General features: G+C 40.2%; 1 protein-coding gene across 3 annotated transcripts; it reads left to right on the top strand.

Annotated features, from left to right (window-relative positions):
- The first annotated feature begins 397 nt into the window (after positions 1-397).
- Positions 398-18,329, top strand: LOC131242762 (eukaryotic translation initiation factor 3 subunit I-like). Of its 3 annotated transcripts, none has more exons than XM_058241617.1 (9): positions 398-475; positions 850-1,050; positions 1,673-1,888; positions 2,256-2,383; positions 3,211-3,330; positions 3,483-3,572; positions 15,815-15,901; positions 16,014-16,093; positions 18,056-18,329. In XM_058241617.1, the coding sequence occupies exons 2-9, from the start codon at positions 867-869 to the stop codon at positions 18,129-18,131; spliced, it is 981 nt and encodes a 326-aa protein (XP_058097600.1). In that variant the 5' UTR covers positions 398-475; positions 850-866; the 3' UTR covers positions 18,132-18,329. The 3 variants fall into 3 exon arrangements, with proteins under 3 accessions (XP_058097600.1, XP_058097599.1, XP_058097598.1); XM_058241616.1 differs by having other exon boundaries at positions 827-1,050; XM_058241615.1 differs by having other exon boundaries at positions 799-1,050.
- The last annotated feature ends 1,608 nt before the right edge of the window (positions 18,330-19,937 follow it).

The following is a 19,937-nucleotide window of genomic DNA, read 5'->3' as shown; positions in this document are numbered from 1 at the left end:
TGGGTAAACCGTTTCTGTTGGATGGAAAATAAATATTTTAGTGGATCCATGATGTGTCTAATAGTAGGAATTTAGTTAGGATCGTTTCCTGTGGTGTGGCCCACTTGAGATTCGGATCATGTTCATTTTTTGTATCATATCCTAAAATGAGCTTTCAATAAGGATGGACGGTGTGGATGTAAGGAAAGTACATCACTGTGGGCCCCACAGTTAGGCATCCGAAACCGCCCTGCCAAACAGCCCCCGTTCCGCACTTACAAAAACCGAAAAAAAAGAGACGAAAAAATAAAAAAGAAAAACAATAAGGGTTAGGGCTTCCCTTGCCAGAGCAGCGAGTGGGAAGGAGACGCTGAGAGAGAGAGAGAGAGAGAGAGAGAGAGGGCTTCCCTTGCCAGAGCAGAGAGAGAGAGAGAGAGAGAGAGAGAGAGGGAAGAAGACGCTGAGAGAGGGAGAAGGAGACGTTGGGTCAGAGCAGGTAGGTGCACTTTCAATGCAGCTATGTTTCGACCACCCTCTCCCAAATTCGAAATGGATAGCCGTTGCCTGTAACAAAGTAACCTGTGACTTGAAAAACACCTAATTCCTCTGTTTCATTTCTTGCAATCTTACCTGATAGAAAGTTACAGGTTGAGACCTTGTTACCTGTAACATTTCTCCCCCAAACACAAACTGTAAGAAAGTCACCTGTAACTTTCTTAAAATTTACAAAGTTACAGGCATCCAAACGGCCCCCTAGGGTTTTTGAGCTCTTTCTATATTTCCAGTGTTGTGATTCAAGTCTTCTTTTTTAATTTCTAGGTTTTTTAAGCTCTCTCTGTATTTCTAGGGTTTTGATTCGGGATTTTACAGAAAGGAAGGAGAAAGAGATGAGGCCCATATTGATGAAAGGCCACGAGAGGCCACTAACTTACATAAAGTACAACAGAGAAGGAGATCTCCTTTTCTCTTGTGCTAAAGATCATACCCCAACTGTCTGGTTCGCCGACAATGGCGAGCGATTGGGAACATACAGAGGCCACAATGGCGCCGTCTGGTGCTGCGACGTCTCCAGTAAGTCTTTCATCCCTTCTCTCCACAGAATTATATAACTCCATGCAATCCTGACCCTCGAATTGAGGGCCCTACTGTGTATGTGGTGTAGTTTGTAAAAACTGGGGCCATGCTTTAATTATACTGGCCGTTGATTTGATGGGCCCGATTGAGTCATTCTCCAAAACTTACTGGACTTGAAGATCTTACCCATCCATTATTTGTTTTTTTTTTTTTTAAATAAAAAAAAATTATAAATCAGTTGGATGTGGACTGTTGATTTGTTTCTCTTCTTAACCATCTATTTTTCAAGCCACCAATGAAAGGTTAGGATTGTGACAATTGTCAGAGTTAGAAGATTTTTGGGCCATGTTCCGTCCATTGAATGGATTTTTGGGACTGCACCTGATATCAGATGGCTACATTTTCCTTCGATTGATTACATGTATTCATTGCGTATTTGATTCCTGAACTGGAGACGTAGTAATCTAATTTTCCTAGCTTCAATATGGAGAAATAATTGCCCGTTTTCGATTTAGTGATTATTTGATTTATATTGTACCGTATTATCATCATGTCATATGTTTGTTTGGTGTGATGTGCACTCTGTTGATATTTATGCATATGCTTGTTGTGAATTCAGGGGATTCAATGCGCCTGATAACCGGAAGCGCAGATCAGACCGCGAAGCTTTGGAATGTCCAAACAGGTGGTCAATTGTACTCCTTTAATTTCGATTCCCCTGCGAGAGCAGTGGATTTCTCAGTTGGAGACAAGCTGGCTGTGATTACAACCGATCCATTCATGGAGCAAACATCGGCCATTCATGTGAAACGCATTTCAAGTGATCCCGCCGAACGTAAGCATTTTCTTTCATCTTAATTAAAATGAATGGACGTCTTTTAGTTCATTTGTTCATATAAATCTGTAAACCTTCAGATGAATGGTCTAATAAGAGTGATTTCTATACACTTATCTATAGTTCGTTTATCTAATTACATTTGGCTTGTAATGTGTATGATTGGAACTATTGGATGCACTTTCTGGCTGGTGTGATTGACCCATCACTTTTTGGGATGCTTGAGTTGATCATTTCTCGCTGGTTATTATTTTCCTCTGTTTATTGTTGGATGTATGTTATGTCTATGTTGTCTTCAGCAATGACTCCTTATTTAAAAATATACCATTGGCGCTAATTTCAATCCACTTGCAATGTTATTTTGCAGAGACTGGGGAATCTGTGCTGACAATCAGGGGACCCCAAGGGAGGATCAACAGAGCGGTCTGGGGACCCTTAAACCGGACAATTATAAGTGGTGGTGAAGATGCAGTTATCCGCATATGGGATTCCGAAGTAAGTAACTTGCATGTATCTTGTGCTATGTAGACCCAAGTAGTATCTTGTGAGCTGTGACATGTGTTATAAATCTGTCAGCACTCAACTGGAAACTGAAACTATGATCCATATTTCTCCAATCACTATGACCCTCATGAAGAAAAGATGGAAATCGCTTGCCACTAAGTGGAATGTAGGCAAGCTGGCATATGCAAATAACGTCTGCAGAAGTCATTTTTTCTTCTTAAGAAAATAGTTTTGGTCGAGTTCATTCCAAGTCCCAAGTTTTGCATCCTTTTGAAACACTTCCTAGTTAGAATTTTCTAGTTGGTTGTGCTGAGTCCAAGTCCTGTGCTTTTGCAACCTTGATCGAAACACTTCCCAATATCTGCTTGTATAACAAGTCTTAAACCTTTCTTTTCTACTTCTCCAAAATGCTTTGAATGGGTTTCTTGTTATCCACGTGTTTATCTGTTCAATTCCTAACATATTTCTCATGGGTTCCCTGTTTCCTACGTCAAAGTTTTTGGCCATTTATTTCCTGTATCTCATTCATGTTTGTCTTCTATTGCTTGTGCATGCCCTTATGGTAATGACCATTTATGATCCATGCCAAAATAAGTGAAATTTCTGTAATAAGCAAAACTCATTTGGAATTGTTTGGGAAATGACAAGAGGTTTGGTCATGGTGATTTACTTGTATTTGAGTTGAAGCAACATTCTCTTTTGCATCTAATCTTCAATAATTAAAAAACACTTGTGCATCTAACTTGACTAGCTCTCTCATCTTTATATTGTTCAATCAAATTGTAATCTCATTTTCAAGTTTTCTCTTTAACCTGCAGACGGGAAAATTGCTCAAGGAATCTGACAAAGAGACCGGTCATCAGAAGACAATCACGTCACTTACAAAATCCTCAGATGGGTCCCACTTTCTCACCGGTTCCTTGGATAAATCTGCCAGGGTATTTTTGTATCTTATTCTTCTAGTGTTTGTGTTTCTGCGTATTTATGGACTTCTTCTTCTTTTTTTTTTTTTCTTTTTTCTTTTGTTTCATGACTGAGTTATCTTCTTTTCTGGCTCCTGTAACCTGTTGCTTCTTTGCAATTTTACTAGCTCTGGGACATCAGAACACTGACACTCATCAAGACATATGTTACAGAACGCCCAGTTAATGCATGTGCAATTTCACCGCTTCTTGATCATGTAAGTATTCATCCATCTTACAAATTGTTTCATTCTGTTCAATTCTTAATTATTGCAACAAGCATAATGGCATGACCTTGAAGCTATTTTCAAGTTCATTATGGTGGACTATAAAACTTGGCAAACAAATGGTTTGCTAGTTTTGGCGTACCTAAACAATAAAAAGCAGTCAACTTATTTTAGAAAAGAAATTAAAAAATTTACATATTATTGTTAATATATAACATGATAAATTATCTCATCCAAACACCTGTTAGTGCTGTTCACATAGGTTTATTCTAATAGTCAGTTCATTGCCAAACAATAGATACTCATCGTTATCACACGAGTAATCGTTATAAAATTACCATATCCAGATGACTTTATCCACATAGCCCTATGACGCAAGCCACTTAGATATTCTCCTTAGACCCAGTTTGAATGTACTCCTGTACAATAATGGTAGTGAATAGTTTTGTGTGGGCTTCAATTGCAGAACCATGGACCCCACATATCCAATGGTCAGACATGACCGGTGGTAGGTCATTTGGGCATCTGCATAGACAATATTGCTTGTGTAGGGCCCACTGTGCTGCATGTGTGCCATCCAAGTGTTGCATTAAGCCCCATGCTGATGATGGGATGACCCAAGAATCAGGGTATCTAGTCATTGGGTGGGCCACCCTCTCTGCAATAGAGAACGCATCAAACTGTCCAAATTCATATGGTGGCCGAATGATGGTTGGATTGGCCTCGAGGCATCCAACTTTCATGATGCACAATCCCAGTTGACAGATTGATGCCATAGGCAACATGTAAGGTTCCAATCATTAGAAAACTCTGCATATGGTTCTTTTGATCCTTCCCCTTTTTTCTCTGAGATCAGTTCCTCTCTATAGACCAGAAATTTCTTCAAAACTGGTTTTATGCAGAGCGTAAAATGCCCAAGCTTGTGGGCACCACCATGCTGTTTATGTAAAAGCCACACGGCCCACACTATCCGTCAGGTTCTATCCTCAATTCCAGGACATGGAAAAATAAAATAAAATCAGGGAGATCCCCAACTCAGGTGGTCCGCACCACAGGGAACAATGGGGATGGGATACCAACCATAGGTTTGTGTGCGGGCACTGTGGGGCCCCCATGGTGTTTATCTTTCATCAAACCCATCAATAAGGTGTAACTCACGAGGATGATGTGAAAAAAATCAGCCTGATCCAAATATCAGGCGGGCCATACATGTGAACTTAGGAGGTTTTCGGAGTAGTTTTACATTGTATGTATAGTTTAGATGATGTTTCTCACCTGATGGACGGAGAGGGTTTACATATAAAGCATGGCGGGCCAAGTAGAGCTTTGGTATTTTAAGCAGCTGCGTAAAACAAGTGTTGTAATATATTCTGTTCCTTTCTAGATTCATCATCATCATCATTTAAGCCCTAACCCAACTAATTGTGGTCGGCGGCTGTATGAATCCTTCTCCACCATTCCACTATCAATTGGAGTCCTTTGTAGATTCTTCCTACCTTTTATCTAAGAACGGGTTTCTCTACCTTGTACGTTTGTAGAAAAAGTTACTCTACAACCTGGGGTGTGGGGCCCAGACTGTGATATGTGCTTGACATCCAATCCGTCCATCATGTGAGCCACTGCATTTCTCCTTCGATCCCAAAGCTCAAGGTAAATCCAAATCTTAGGCGGGTCACATCATGTGAAATCATGCCTAAAACTCTAAAAACACATGGTGTGTCCCACGTGAGTTTTGGAATGGCCAAATTTTTGGGTTGTCCATCTATCCTGACAGTTCCCTTTGTGTGAATGGACAAGATGCCAAGTATAGAGCATAGTGGGCCACATAAATCTGGAATGTCTTATTGCTGGATATCCTCGTGCTAGATGGTTTAGTCATATGCAATATAGACCAAGAACTGTGCCGGTTAGGTTTGAGTTGGCACAAGTTGAAGGCTCTAAAAGGGCAAGGGAAAAGCCCAAAAGGACATGGAAGGAGGACATATGGTCTAAGGGTACCCTTGATGGAGTGGAATGATGGAACTGGAATAATCTAGCTAACCCTAGTAAATTGGTACAAGTCTTATCTAAGATATGATGGTAGTGGTGGTGGCGGCGGCGGTGGCGGCATCCCCAACCCCAAATGTGCCTCGTGGTGTGACCAAACTATTTTGGATTGAGCTGATTTTTGGGATGTGGCGTGAAATTGAAGGGGTGCACCGTGCACCTTATAGGCGGATTGGATGTAGTCTCGACATCAAGGTGGGTGTCACACCGCGTTGTATAGGAATCTTATTTTACAAACATTATGAAGGAGCTGAACTTTTTCTCTCTTATCAAAATACACATATTCTGAGTTTTTCTTGGAACCTAACTACACCGTAAGAAGATTATTTGGCTAGTGATGCCAAGTGCATAGTCTCTTAATGCTAATTATATCCTAATAGGGCTATTTTCACGCCAATAGCACTATCATGTCTGCCAAGCAGGCCCTAAGTCTTGAAGAGTTATTCTGTCTCAGAGAAAGTTTGATCGAGTTTGGAAGTTTGTTGGGTTGCGACGAGGGGAGTGTTTTGAGCACCTAGTATATTGTGTTAGCCCAAGGACTAACACCTTTTTATTAAAATGAAACAAATATGGAAGACTCCATAGGATTACAAAATAGTATACACATGCACACTTATAGTTTCCTACACTCCCTCAAGCTGGAGCATGGATATCAATCATGCCTAGCCTGGACCAAATGCGAAGCAAGTGATGTCCACCCATCGTGTGGGTTAAAAAATCAGCAAGTTGGTCATTAGAGTGCTGATACGACATGTAAACATCCTTTGATGCCACATTTTCACAGATAAAATGGCACAACTCGATGTGCTTCTTGTGCTCATGATAAGCTTGGTTCGAGGAGATGTGAATAACAGTGAGATTGTCTCGATGAAGAGTGATGAGAAGAAGAGACCGGAAGACTCAGCTCATCCAACAAGGTCTCCAACCATGAGCCATAGCTTGATATTCGGGTCATCATTTGAGCAGGTAACAACATGTTGCTTCAATTTCCATGTCACGAGATTTCTACCAACCACTATAATGTTCAGAAGTACGTCAGCAATCTGAAAGATACCCAGCTGACTCCACGTCCTTATAGGTAGAAGCTTGCCACTATCAAACTGTAGGTGGTGATTTGTTTGATACTTTGATCAGAGTGTCTATTGACCGAGCGCCAAGAAGGTCACTTTCCCAAAGAAGATCTGCTATACTCTTGATCTTTTCTGAAGAAGTTCTAGAGTATGCACTCTGTTATATTACAAAGCTGCGCCTAGACCTTACAACTTTAATCCATAAAATATACCAGTGGGAGCTGAGATCCTTAATATAAAGCTTCATAATAAGGAGAGACTTCAATGACTGAATCACTCTAATTTCATTTCTTGTTCCAGTTATATCATCCACATGGACAATGACTATAGAAAGACCCATGCTACGCTTAAAGAAGAGATTATGATTGAAACGACTTTGAGATTATCCAGACTTTAACAATGCATGACCAAAGTGCTTAAACTGTCTAAGGGAATTGCTTGAGACCATAAATGGTCTTACGGAACTTACTTGCAGATTCATTCTCAGCTGCCGGGAGAAAGCCAAGAGCAGGTGTCATATACATTTGTTTCTGCAAATCCCAATGAAGAAGACATTTTTTACATCAAGTTGATGGGGGAGGCCATTTGAAATTGGCAGCTGAAGAGAGTAGAACACACGTAGAATTTAACTTGCCAATATGACAAAAATTCCGTGGAAACTAACGCGGTCTGAGTAAATCTTTTCATCACAAGATGAGCTTTGTGGTAGTTGACTTCTTCATGGGGTTTGTGCTTGATGGTGATGACCCACTTACATCTGTCCACCGTTGTTTGAGATGTAACTGAACCATATCCCAAGGCTGTTTTTTTGTCCAGGGCAATGATCTCCTCCGGCATGATAGTTTTCCACTCAGGAAGAGCGACATGCCAATGAACACTAGAAGGGACTGGGACAGAAGAAATATGAAAAATAAACACACACACACAAAAAAAAAAAAAACTGTTAGTAACGACAACAGTGACGGTGGTAACTGTTATGTGTTATGGGATCATAACGGCTGCTATGGAAAAAATGGCCCTGTAATGGCCCGTTATGGGGCCGAATCAAGTTTTTTTTTTTTTTTCTTTAACAAAAAGAATTTCTTTAACAAAAAGAAAAAGAACGGATGTAACAGCCACTACAGTCACTGTTACCATTATGGAGTAATTTGGGCACAATATAACGGTGAAAGAGAGTTGTAAGAGATAAAATTGGCAATAAGATGAGTAGTACATGACTCCTTTCCTTTGTGCAATGCAATAGGAACATGAAGTTAATCAAAAGGGGAAGTCATACTTGGTTCTACAACATTAGATTTGAGGGAGACCCTTAAGAGGAAGTGATGCTGGACATGAAATTTAAGTATGAGATGCAGGAATTCAGGCTTAGATCATACCAATTCAGAAACAGTTACACAAATTCTACATCTCACATGACAATCCAAATCATTCAATTAAAAAGGGGAATTTATGCGGGTCCAGGCCAACACAGGCTAGAATTGGACCAATAAAAATTATAAACCAAACAATGTCAAAGGGAAATAGAAATCAACCATACATACATAAAAATCAGTCCCTAATCCAAGGGATTCCCCAATTTCAATTCAAGGAACCCTATGGTGAAAAAAAGGGGGTAAATAAATTAGGGCTAATGCAAACTAAGGCTAGGGTTTATGAAATAGGAATATAAAGAAGAAAACCAGAGGAAAACTTGACCCGGAGAAAGCTCCTGGGTGCAGATGGTGGCTCAGGGTTGACGCACGTGCGCGGGTGGGCTGGCCACACGTGTGATGGAAGCCCGTCTCTTCAAAGTGATACCTAGGCCTTGGTCGGCTAGGGAAGACCTCCAATCCCTCCAAGTTTGACGACGATTCGACGTAAGGTCGAGGCGTAGTGCTCCGCCGAAGTTTCAGCCCTGCTACATGTCCAGATTTTGGAAATTGGCTGTAGGGGGATGAATACTTGCAAAAGCTAGGAAATTCAAAGCAATAATGATGATAGAAGATGAGAGATATGAATGGAAGAGGGTAGGGGTGGATGAGGATAGATGTGGCTTCGCACCACGGTAGTTAGCCTTTTGAAGAAGGGAGGGCTTCGCACCCACTTTTGAATTCTTCCACAACTTACGAAGAGAGCAGAAAAATAAAATAAGAATTTTTATTAAACTTGAATGAATGAAAATAAGTACAAAGGGTGCCTATTTATAGGGAAAACCTTATACCCAAAAACTCGTACCATGTGCGCAACCTATTACTTGGCGATGAAATAAACTAAAATAAAAATCGAACAAAGAAATCTAAAGCGTTCACGATATTCTAAATAATAACAATAAGCAAAACCTAAAATATAAAATCAATCCGACGAGTGGGCCACGATCATGAGATCCCATGATGGGTTTTTCTTGACTATCGGGCCCACTTTTTTTGAACCAAAACTTGTCTTCTAGCTAGAATGCCCTCCTTGGACGTCGTCATCAAGCCAGATCGATGGTGGGGTCCTCCTTCCGCGTACGTACGTGCGTAGGGGTGGTGGTGTGCGTGCGCGTGTGCGCATGATATCCCCATCAGCAAGAGTGTTATACTTTTTCTTCCATCGAACGCCTTCAAGCATCCCAAGTTTCCAAGTAGGAAAAAATTAAGAGGTTGAGTGGTAGTCAAAAGATCATCAAGAGAAGTCAAAGGAGAAGGTTCGAGCATAGGAAAAGGTAAGCAAGGAGACATTGAGGATTTTCCTCTAGTCCAACGAGGGAGAATCGGGAAACTTCCCTTAAGACCCTTAAGAGGAAGAGTGTTATACTTTTTCTTCCATCGAAAATCTTCAAGCCTCCCAAGTTTCTTAGTAGGAGGAAATTAGAAGGTTGAGTGGTAGTCAAAAGATCATCAAGAGAAGACGAAGGAGAAGGTTCGAGCATAGGAAAAGGTAAGCAAGGAGACATTGAGGATTTTCCTATCCTCCAAAGAGGGAGAATCGGGAAACTTCCCTTAAGATGAATAAAATGGAATATCTTCAAAGGTGACATTGATGAATTGTTTGCTTGGAATTCTAGCAGAGTAACACTTGTATCCTTTTTGGTAACTGGATCCATCTTATATTTTGCTTGGAAACTAGGGATGTGTGATCAAGATATGCTACATTTGGCTCGTGGTAATACTAATTTCTTTGTTAAGATGGTGTTAATATCACGTTGCAATCGATGAAGCAGAGCACCTTTCAACGCCAAATCTAATAAAGGGCGGAAGCTACCAAGCAGACAAGTTCTGAAGAAAGAAGACGTAGGGAAGTGAAAGGAGAAGATCATAGAGAACAAATCCAAGTTCCAAGAATGAACATTGCTAGAGAAGATATATAAACAAGGCAACTTTTGTTTTTCCATCTGCAAGGTTTTTGAGGTGAAATTATAACAAGCTTAAGTTTAAGCAGATTGGTCCATACTGAGTTACAAGGAAGTTCGGTGGCAATGCCTATAAAATTAAGTTGCTGGATGACTTATATATCTTGTGTACTTACAACATGGTTGTTTTGTTTGAGTACCATGGAAAGGTGCCTGACGTGTAAAGTTATTGCTAATATAGACAAACAACTCCTGGAAAATAGAAGCTGAACAAGTGTTGTGCACAAAGACAACCTACATCTGTTAAGGTTAATACAAGAGGTACTTGGTGAATTGGAAGGACAAGTCCCATTATGAATGCTCATTGAATTTCTAACTATTTTTGGGGGATTCTAGTTGAAGATCTTGCTAATTCTTTGAAGATCTTGGGGGGTGATTCTCTGGACTTACATAATCTATTTTCAAGCCATTACATTTTGGCAAATTTTCTTGTAGATTCATTTTCTATTTTGGATGCATTTGATTTATATAGAGTAAATCTAATGGTTGCGAAATCTTGTTAATGATCTAAAATGGATTTTAGGATGTTTCTTTAGGATCTATAAGTAGGGTTTGTTCTAGAAGGTAGAAGCATTACACTTTTCTTCTGAGTTTTGTGAAGTTGTTTAATTTGTTGTATATAGTGCAAGACGTTGATGTTGATAAGTTGGTTATCCCTCTCTATTCAAGTATTCTTGTGTGGTGTGTGCTCTTCGTCCTTTAAAGTGATTTGGGCATCAAGATCTCATTGTTTCTGCAACTACATTGCGTCAAGTAGCTAGGCTTACTGATATTAAGAAACATTGGGAATCTTTGATTCTCAATAAATCTGCGTTTTCTTTTTACCATCTAGACTTCACATATTCCCCGTTTGCAAAATTTGTGCAAAGGCATTCTACATTTTTTTTCAAAAGTAAAGTTGCACAGTTAAATCATAAGAAGTTATGGAGCAATTCCATGCCTCCACTAGTGAACCTCTCCCCTCTATCGCTGCCTATTTAAGTTAAGGCTTTAACGGCGCTTCCATTTTCTCATTTGACCCTTCTCTCTGTGGGTTAGGCGGGCACATCCTCGCGGAGGCTCACTAAACCACATACGTATGGCGTCTATAAGGTCCTAAAACGAGAGTTACAAGCCCCCCAAGTAGGATTTCCCTACGACCAGTCAGTTAACCGCCGACCGCTCCACCTCAATAGCTCAGTGGTAGCGCGGTCGGCGGTTAACGTAGATCAGAGAATTCCTTCTTTTCCGTACGCTAGACAGGTACTTTTGGTAGTTACGGGAAGGGCTTATTATTCCTCCTTAAGTTTCCTTGAGATCAAACAGCAAGCCTTTCATCGATCTATCATAGATGAGTGACCGCCCATCCCCTTCGGAACCGAAAACAATTTCTATCGGCCGACCTAAGCACCCGAAAACCTTACCTGATTCAATGGTTCATGCCGCTAGCCGAGAAATAGGTTATAGCCTCCAATTTGTTTTTTCAATTACACTAGTAAATGCGGGTAAATAACTAATAATTAATTTTGAAGGGTGTTTGTTTGAGGGGAAAGTAAATATATAATTACAACTTGAAAATTGTGTCCAAAAAGCATGAAATCAAGAGGGATTGGAAACTGTTGAAGTCTGTGGGTCCGACAATTTTGTATGTGTGTGATCCATACCATCCATCTGTTTTACCATCTCATTTTAGGGCATGAGCCGAAAAAGGACAAATTGGAGGCTCAAGTGGACCACACAACAGGAAACCGGGGGTTAATGACATCCACCATTCAAAATTTAAATCTTCCTAGGGCCCACAAGGATGTGCATCTATCATCCAACCTGTTTATTAGATTACATTGACATGTATGAAGGGTATACACAAATATCAGCTTGATCCAAAACCTCTGTGGCCTCCAAGAAGTTTTCAACATTAGGTGTTCAATTCCCACCATTTTTTATGGTGTAGTTCACTTAAGCTTCAGATTTGCCTCATTTTTGGGCTCATGCCATAAAATGAGCTGGCGGAATGGATGGACGGTGTGGATAATATACATACATTACGGTGGGTCCCACAATGTTTATATGTGAAAACTGCACTTGTATTTTCAAAAGTGGGAAGCTTTTCAAACAAGCTTCCTGTCAATGTCAACTTCGGGACCGCCGCTGCATTTACACAGGTAAATAATCATTACTCATTTGCAGTGAAATCAACGGTTTATGAAAAAAAAACACCCCCCTTGATGAATAACATCAGATTTTTATTAAAATAGCTCAATCAAACAGAATACAAGAGCCATTGGCTTGAAGATGTATACATTAGTTACTCTAAAGCATGAAAAACTAGAAAAAAGTCCCCTCACTACAAATCCTCCACAATACAAAATTTTGCTGCTTCATGCTATTATGAAGGCTCTCTTAGTACCCCCAATTTTGCCTGACTATGAGCCTCAGAGTTCGCTTCTCTATGGACATTAGAGGAGGTCACTGATGTTTAAAACTCCAGGTATCATAGAATTTAAGTGCTAAATTTGAAACCTAACCCTCCAAACATGCAGACCCGGTTTGTCCCATTTAAACGCATTTTCCGAGTTGTCTTCAATGATCAGGGACCAGAAGTAATGGTTGCTGGCAGTTCTTGCTCCTTTCAGTGACACTGTGGCTTCTGCCATCTGCAGTATTCAAGTGACATTGTGGCTTCTGCCATCTGCAGTATTCAAGTGACATTGTCCCCTAGGACCAGTGAACTTCAAAAGGCTTACTGGTTCGAGATCTGAACAAACCATCAATGCCAGCCAGACCTGGGTTTCCAATCAAACTCCCATTAAAATTTAACGCCCACCATAGGAAAAAGTGGTCATTGAACGCCCACCATTAAAAACTTCCCAGGGCCCAATATACTCTTTATTTGCCATCCAACCTGTTGATAAGGTCACACAGACCTGGATGCAGGGAGAACACAAATATCAGCTTGATTCAAAAGTTGTGGCCCCAAGAAGTTTTTAATGGTGGGCACAATCCCTATTGTGTGGTGTACTTAAGATTTGGATCTGCTTCATTTTTGGGACCATACCCTAAAATGAGATGGTAAAATTGATGGACGGCATGGATATGCATGAAGGTGGGTCCCATAGTAGACCACACATACATGAAGGTGGGTCCCATAGTCAGTGCAACTCCCACTAGTCTAGTGGGATTGTGAAGCTTGATACACATGATTTATCCTTTGTCACTTTTGAATGATGTTAACCATTGATTTATGGACACACTTGTTTGTTGAAATAGGATCATTGGAAATTCTTAATTGTTCAACGTCCAATAAATGTCAGATGATCTGATATTAGGATGATTAAATAAGCGTAAGTTGGGGCCAATTGGATATTTTTATTTTTCACTGTCCAATAAATGTCCACTGATCTCGGGCCAATAGATTGCATGAATTTGAGACCAATTTGGGGCATCGAGTGGTCCTCTAAATCATCCCCAAATCGGCGACACTATTTCATCCGAATTTAATTTTAGCTTTTTCTTAAAATTTATTTGGGAAAATGATGTCAAGTGGTCATGGATATGCATTAGTGGAATGGGTGCCATAGCTTGCATGAATTTAGGAACGATTTGGGGGAAGAGTGGCCCTCTAAATCATTGACACTATTTATCTGAATTTAATTTAATTTTTTCTTATAACTACTTGGGAGAAGTTTTGTCAAATGCCTAGGGATATGTATTAGTGGGATGAATGCCATACATTATATGAATTTCGGGACTATTTGAGGGCATTCAAATGGTCCCCTAAATCAGTGGGCAGTATTTGTCTGAATTTAATTTTCTTTGGGGGAATGATATCAAATGCATGGTGATGTACATTAGCGTGAGGAGTGTTATAACTTGCATGAATTGTGGGCCAATTTGATATCAATCTAAGCCTAACAGGTTAATAAAATCATCAGACAGGCTGAGACAATATTCTCACCAAAGAGTGGACTGTTACGCCACCATAACCATGGTTAAAACAAAAAACAAAAATAAAAATTGAATACATATTTGGAGTATTTAGATTATTTGGGATTTTTGGATTTTTTTTTTGAAAAAAAAACTGTCCGATACCGCGGGCGTAATGGCCATTATGCCCTCTGATACCTATATTGATAACAGCAGCATCTGACACGGCATGCCTTGCAATGGAACTTTGTGGAGACTAGCGTCGACAGGAGCTATCAAACTATTCCTCCAACCACAAACTGTGTCAATTTAATTTGTGGAAACAAATAATGCATCCTATGATATTTAAACAATTTAATACAATACAGAACCATTCTACAATCCCTAACCATTTCCTATAATATGAAGAACAACCACTTTCTGTTTCTGTTAGTATAATTCAAATTTTAACAGATTCATAACATGCTGCGTCTTTTATATAGTACCAGAACTAGGTAGGCTTCCTGATCAATTTGACATTTGAAAGAAATTTGTCAGAAAGCATGAAAAAACAAAGCCATTTTGCTTGCAGGGTGGGTAAATCTGGCATGCTGCTCTTATGGAGCTTTGTGGAAGGTTACCCTTCATGATCCAATGGGAAGAATCTTTAGGGGTTGGTCTTTTAGTATTTCGGAGTGTTTAACAAATCAAGGGTATAGCTGTTAGAATGGCGCAAATTGGACATTGAATTTCACGGCATCCTGAAGCAAATCATCAGTTCTGGAAGGCAGGATATCAGTAATTGTGAATTGTGTGTTGTGAAAAACCATGAAAGATGGTCTTCCCTCTGGCAGTCTGGTTCAAATAAAATTTTGACGGTGCTCAGTCAACCCAGTTCTTTTGGGGGTTTTCAGAGATCACACTGGATGTTGTATCTTGGATTTTTCGGTCCTCTGTGTGTTGCTCTTTTCCAATTTTGCTGAGGCAGCTGCAATCTTGCTTGGAGTTCAAATAGCTGCGGAGCAGGGGTTGTCTCTGCTGTTCATTGAATGTGGTTCTGCAAATGCAATGAAATAGCCACCTCCTGTCGTGTAGCTTGGGAACTGGCTAACTACTTGGGGAATTTCTGTGCATTTTCTCCAAACGGTATTTTCAAGCTGTCTCATGCCCACTGAGTGCCCAATCGTGAGGCAGATGTCTGGCAAAGGCTAGAATTGGCAGGGAGTTTGGTTTTGTTGCTTGAGATCCTTGTTTTTGTATTTTGTTAGTGTCTTTTTATATACTTGTTTCTTGGTTAAAAAGAGTTCAAGCTATTCATTAAGAAAAATAAAAAGGAAAAAAAAATGAAAGAAGGAAATAAAGAGAAGTTAGTCTAAAGAAATTTTCTGCAATTTAATTTCATGTCCTCTAAGAACAAAAATCACAAAGGTGGAAAAATCCTTGCCATGTATTTAACAATCGAGGCATAAAGTCATCAACTAGACTTTTGTGCTTTGGGTACACCATTTGTAAATGGTTATAAACTTAATATCGTGTGATGGTTGTTATTTTCGACCGTATGATATGCTGACCACTTGTAAATGGTTAGAATTGTCTAATCATTTTGATTTTCGGTTGTTGTCGTATTTATGGTTGCCCCCCATCAGTGAATGTTTTATATCATACATGCAATTATGGTATAGAAAGTTGAGGCGCCGCAATCTAGTGCTTACTGGAGCATTGAGTCTCCTTCCATTTTCTGATTTTTGAGTAAGAGGGACTAGTGATGAGACTATACATGTGTTGCAACTGTTGTTTAATTAACTTGATCTCTCTGGCTTAGTTTCTGAGGAATTACTGTTGGTCCCCCCCACCCTTTTTCCCAGGTGGTGATTGGAGGTGGTCAAGATGCATCGCACGTTACCACAACAGATCGTCGTGCAGGGAAGTTCGAAGCAAAATTCTTCCACAAGGTGAATCCTCTTCCTGCATGCATCCTTTACCATTGTATATGGCTCCATGATTCTAGTTGTCTTTCTCAACACTTCAGAGAGTGATCTGGTATCTCCATTTGCGTTCTGACAGATTCTTCAGGAAGAAATCGGGGGTGTTAAAGGGCACTTTGGACCAATAAACGCTCTAGCATTCAATCCTGATGGGAGAAGGTAGGCTTTCAACTCTAGTCCTGTAGATGTGCTTACCACAACACATGTATTTACCTTCATAAGTATGTAAATACATGTGTTTGCTTTTCACTTTTCTATCTCAAAATGCAATAGTAATAAAAATCTAGTGGAGCTTGATAGAAAAAGGGATAGAGACTTAAAACAGTAATACGTGAAGCACTTGAACAGCTAAAGTACTCTCTAAACAGTTTCCTATGCTAGCTTGGTTCGCCAATCTCCGTCGCAGTTGATCTCCTAAAAGGCCTGTCCCCTTCTGTAGAAACTCCACCGGCTTGCCCATTTTGTACGGGGAAACACCAGCAGTGTCTGTAGAAGCTATTACAATCTGTTACAGGTTACTTTTCAGATGAGATCTCATCTGTCATGACACCTGACATTAGGGTTGCATCTGGGCTGGGCTGAACGGTGCCCTCGCCTGGCACATTAGCTCAAGACCCAAGTCCAATCCTCACATAGAAGGAACTCTACCTAGGCCTGGTCAACCTGTCGGTCTATGGGAAGAGATAAAACCCAGACCTACTGCAATCAAGTCTTAATTAAAACCAAGGTGGATCTGTGCCCAACAAGGACATACCGGCCCCAAGGATGGGGTTGGCCTGGGACTGGGTGAGCCAGCCCAGTTGCAACCCTACCTAACAAATTCACAAATCTGGACTCTAAGCAGAAAAATCTAAAGTTGAAGTGTTTCATTGGCAACACTATCACAACACCATGATGTTATTAATATGAAAAGATCGCTTGCATCGCTCAATGCATATATATATATATATATATATATATATATATATATATACACGGGGAAAGGTTCTATGCGGTCGAGCTCATGGGAACTCCCCATGAGGCTGAGCTGTGTGGGCCCCACCATGATGTATGTTGAACATCTACCCCATCAGTCAGATGAACCATTCCATAATGAGCCTAGGGCTTAAAAATCAAGTCAACCCGTGACTTGTGTGGGCCACACCACATACAAAAGTTGAGAGGGGTTACCCTCCATTAAAACATTCATAATCAATTTTGGGCCCACTGAGATGTGGTTCACAAATCTAGCCCATCCATTATGCGTGTCCCACTTGGATGAGGGGTCAGACCAAGTTTCAGACACATCCAAATTTCAGGTGGGCCTGACCAAGTGCTTTTATATGTTTTAGGCATGTCTTCACATATTTTAGATGGTGTGGCCCACCTGAGTTCCGTATACGGCTGATTTTTGGTATATCCAATAATTTAAAGGGGACCCATCAAATGCACGGTGTTGATGTTCAACATACATCACGGTAGGGCCCACACAGCTCGACCTCATGGGGAGTTCCCATGAGCTCAACCGTATAGAAACTTTTTCCCATATATATATATATATATATATATATATAGATATATATATATATATATATATAATAGAAATGGTACATGTATTCATGCATCAATATATACATCCTCTTATTAATAAACCATGTTCTCCTTTTCTTTGCACCTCTGTGATGGGAAGAGGACTTGCTTAAGCAGGCTGTGTTTGCTTGATACAATAATCTATGTTCAACATACATCACGGTAGGGCCCACACAGCTCGACCTCATGGGGAGTTCCCATGAGCTCAACCGTATAGAAACTTTTTCCCATATATATATATATATATATATATATATATATAAAATAGAAATGGTACATGTATTCATGCATCAATATATACATCCTCTTATTAATAAACCATGTTCTCCTTTTCTTTGCACCTCTGTGATGGGAAGAGGACTTGCTTAAGCAGGCTGTGTTTGCTTGATACAATAATCTATTTTTACTGCGATTGAAATGTGATTAGATATACCTCTAAAGTTTCTCTCTCTCTCTCTCTCTCTCTCTCTCTCTCTCTCTCTCTCTCTCCATTTTCATTTTTAAATAGATAACCATATAGTGATCTTACTTCAATTTTTCTTAACTGAATAGTTTCTCGAGTGGCGGCGAAGATGGATATGTGCGGTTACACCACTTTGACCCAGATTACTTCAACATTAAGATGTAGCTGCATTTCACATGCCTATTTTTATTTTCTCCCTCTTGCAATGTTATCTGATACAAAGACTTTCATTATCTTTAAAATGGTGTAATTGATCTGAGTCACAAACCCGAGCACTGAAAGAAGTCATCTTGAATGGGACTGATGAAACACCCTTTCAAGCGAGGGATTTTTGGTTTAATATTCAGAGGGGCAATTTTCTTAGTGTGTGTGACATCATTCTTGTTACTAGAAAAAAATATTATTCCAGTTTTGTTTGTTTGTTTTTAAAATATTGACATGTTAGCCTTCAATTCTAGAGTAATTGCACGCTTGGCTGGAACTATTGTCGTTTCCATTCAGGCCAGTCTGGTCCTTGAACAAATCCCATCCATCCAGTCGCTGGAGCTATTGCTATTGCGCATGACCGGACAAATGGATTGTAGGATTCAACCAATTGAAGTGCCAAGCCTTCCATCCATGGCAGTACCCAGTAGATGTTTGATCAGTATCATTACAAGGTGGATCCCACCAGTATCAAGTTTTTGGTACAAACATGAACTCCCAATGATGATATTTACATGAACTCCTAAACTTTCCAAGATTGGGTGTGGCATGTTGCCTATGGCCCCATTCCTTATGAATGGTCCTGATCTTGCACACATTTGAGCTGGCCGTTTTTTTTTAGCTGTGGAAGGGCGTCTAGGTGGCCCACATAAATATCAATTTTACATTGGTCTATTGTGTCCTGACCTTGGACGACTAACTCAGAATTTCAACTAGTGAGATTTCTGATGCATGTTCTATCCACGGTGGGATCAGCAGATCAATAGTAGAGTATTTCAGTAGCTTCTCAAGGAGGGAATGTAGGGTTGTGGCCGCATGTTTGGATGACCCAAAACCTTAATATGATGGGCCGCATTTTCGTATTTGAATATTTCAACCCTTGGATCAGGTAACTATTTCTGTTCAAAGAGAGAGATCTCCCACCGTTTTCTTGTTGTGGGGATCTGCAAGAGGTCAGGATCTTCCGAATGGCGGAGGCGGCAGCCCTCATCAGGTTTGAATCTCTAATAAGATCAACCGCTTGGATGACATTGGCCTCACACGGTGGTCAACAAAGTGCAGGCTCAGTGTTGAGTGGGACCATTTACTGCTCATTCTGTTACCACCGTCGGAAGGGGAGCTGATTAGTTGCAGCCCGGCCTCACCCAACATGGTGCTGCCCTGAACGTGGGGCCCACTTTGATGCATGTATTGTATAGGCGTGCTGTCCGTCCGTTTTTCTAAGAATGAAGCAGATTCAAATCTTACGTGGACTACACACTACGCCATGAGAAACGGTAGTGATTAACTATTATAAAACTTTTCATGGGCGACAAAAGTTTTGGATTAAACTGATATTTGTTTTTTCACTTCATTGTTGTGACCTTATTAACCGGTTAAAACATTATGACTGACATTAAAGTTGGTCTTGCTATGTTTTTTAATGTGGTTATTAGTGATGTTTTTAATGGTGGGTGTTCAATTTCTTCCGTTTCTTATGTTTCTTATGGTGTGGTCCACCTTAGTGATGTTTTTAATGTGATCTGCTTATTTTTGAGCTCATGACCTAAAATGATTTGGCAAAACAGATGGACAGCATTAGAATATGATGTAGAGTGGGTCACAGACACTTTTAGGTCCAAGATGGATCAGAGAAGGCCCGCTCGGATGCAGTAGTCATTAAGACCATCAAAACCTTAAAACAGGCATATCTTGCAAACCAAAAGGAGTTACTCCACGTACCATATATGATTTTGGGGTAGGACGAGCTGCTTTAGCCAACCAACC

The sequence above is a fragment of the Magnolia sinica genome, chromosome 4 (assembly GCF_029962835.1).
Source record: "Magnolia sinica isolate HGM2019 chromosome 4, MsV1, whole genome shotgun sequence".
Classification (NCBI taxonomy): Eukaryota; Viridiplantae; Streptophyta; class Magnoliopsida; order Magnoliales; family Magnoliaceae; genus Magnolia; species Magnolia sinica.
Note: the sequence above shows the minus strand (reverse complement) of the source record. Positions and strands in the feature narration are given on the sequence as shown.

Bases quoted from the DNA above. Each gene is read 5' to 3' on its own strand.
- LOC131242762 (XM_058241617.1), top strand. From the start codon at position 867: ATGAGGCCCATATTGATGAAAGGCCACGAGAGGCCACTAACTTACATA. The intron at 2,384-3,210 runs GTAAGTAACTTG...TTTAACCTGCAG, and splicing joins TCCGCATATGGGATTCCGAA to ACGGGAAAATTGCTCAAGGA. The intron at 3,573-15,814 runs GTAAGTATTCAT...CCTTTTTCCCAG, and splicing joins TTTCACCGCTTCTTGATCAT to GTGGTGATTGGAGGTGGTCA.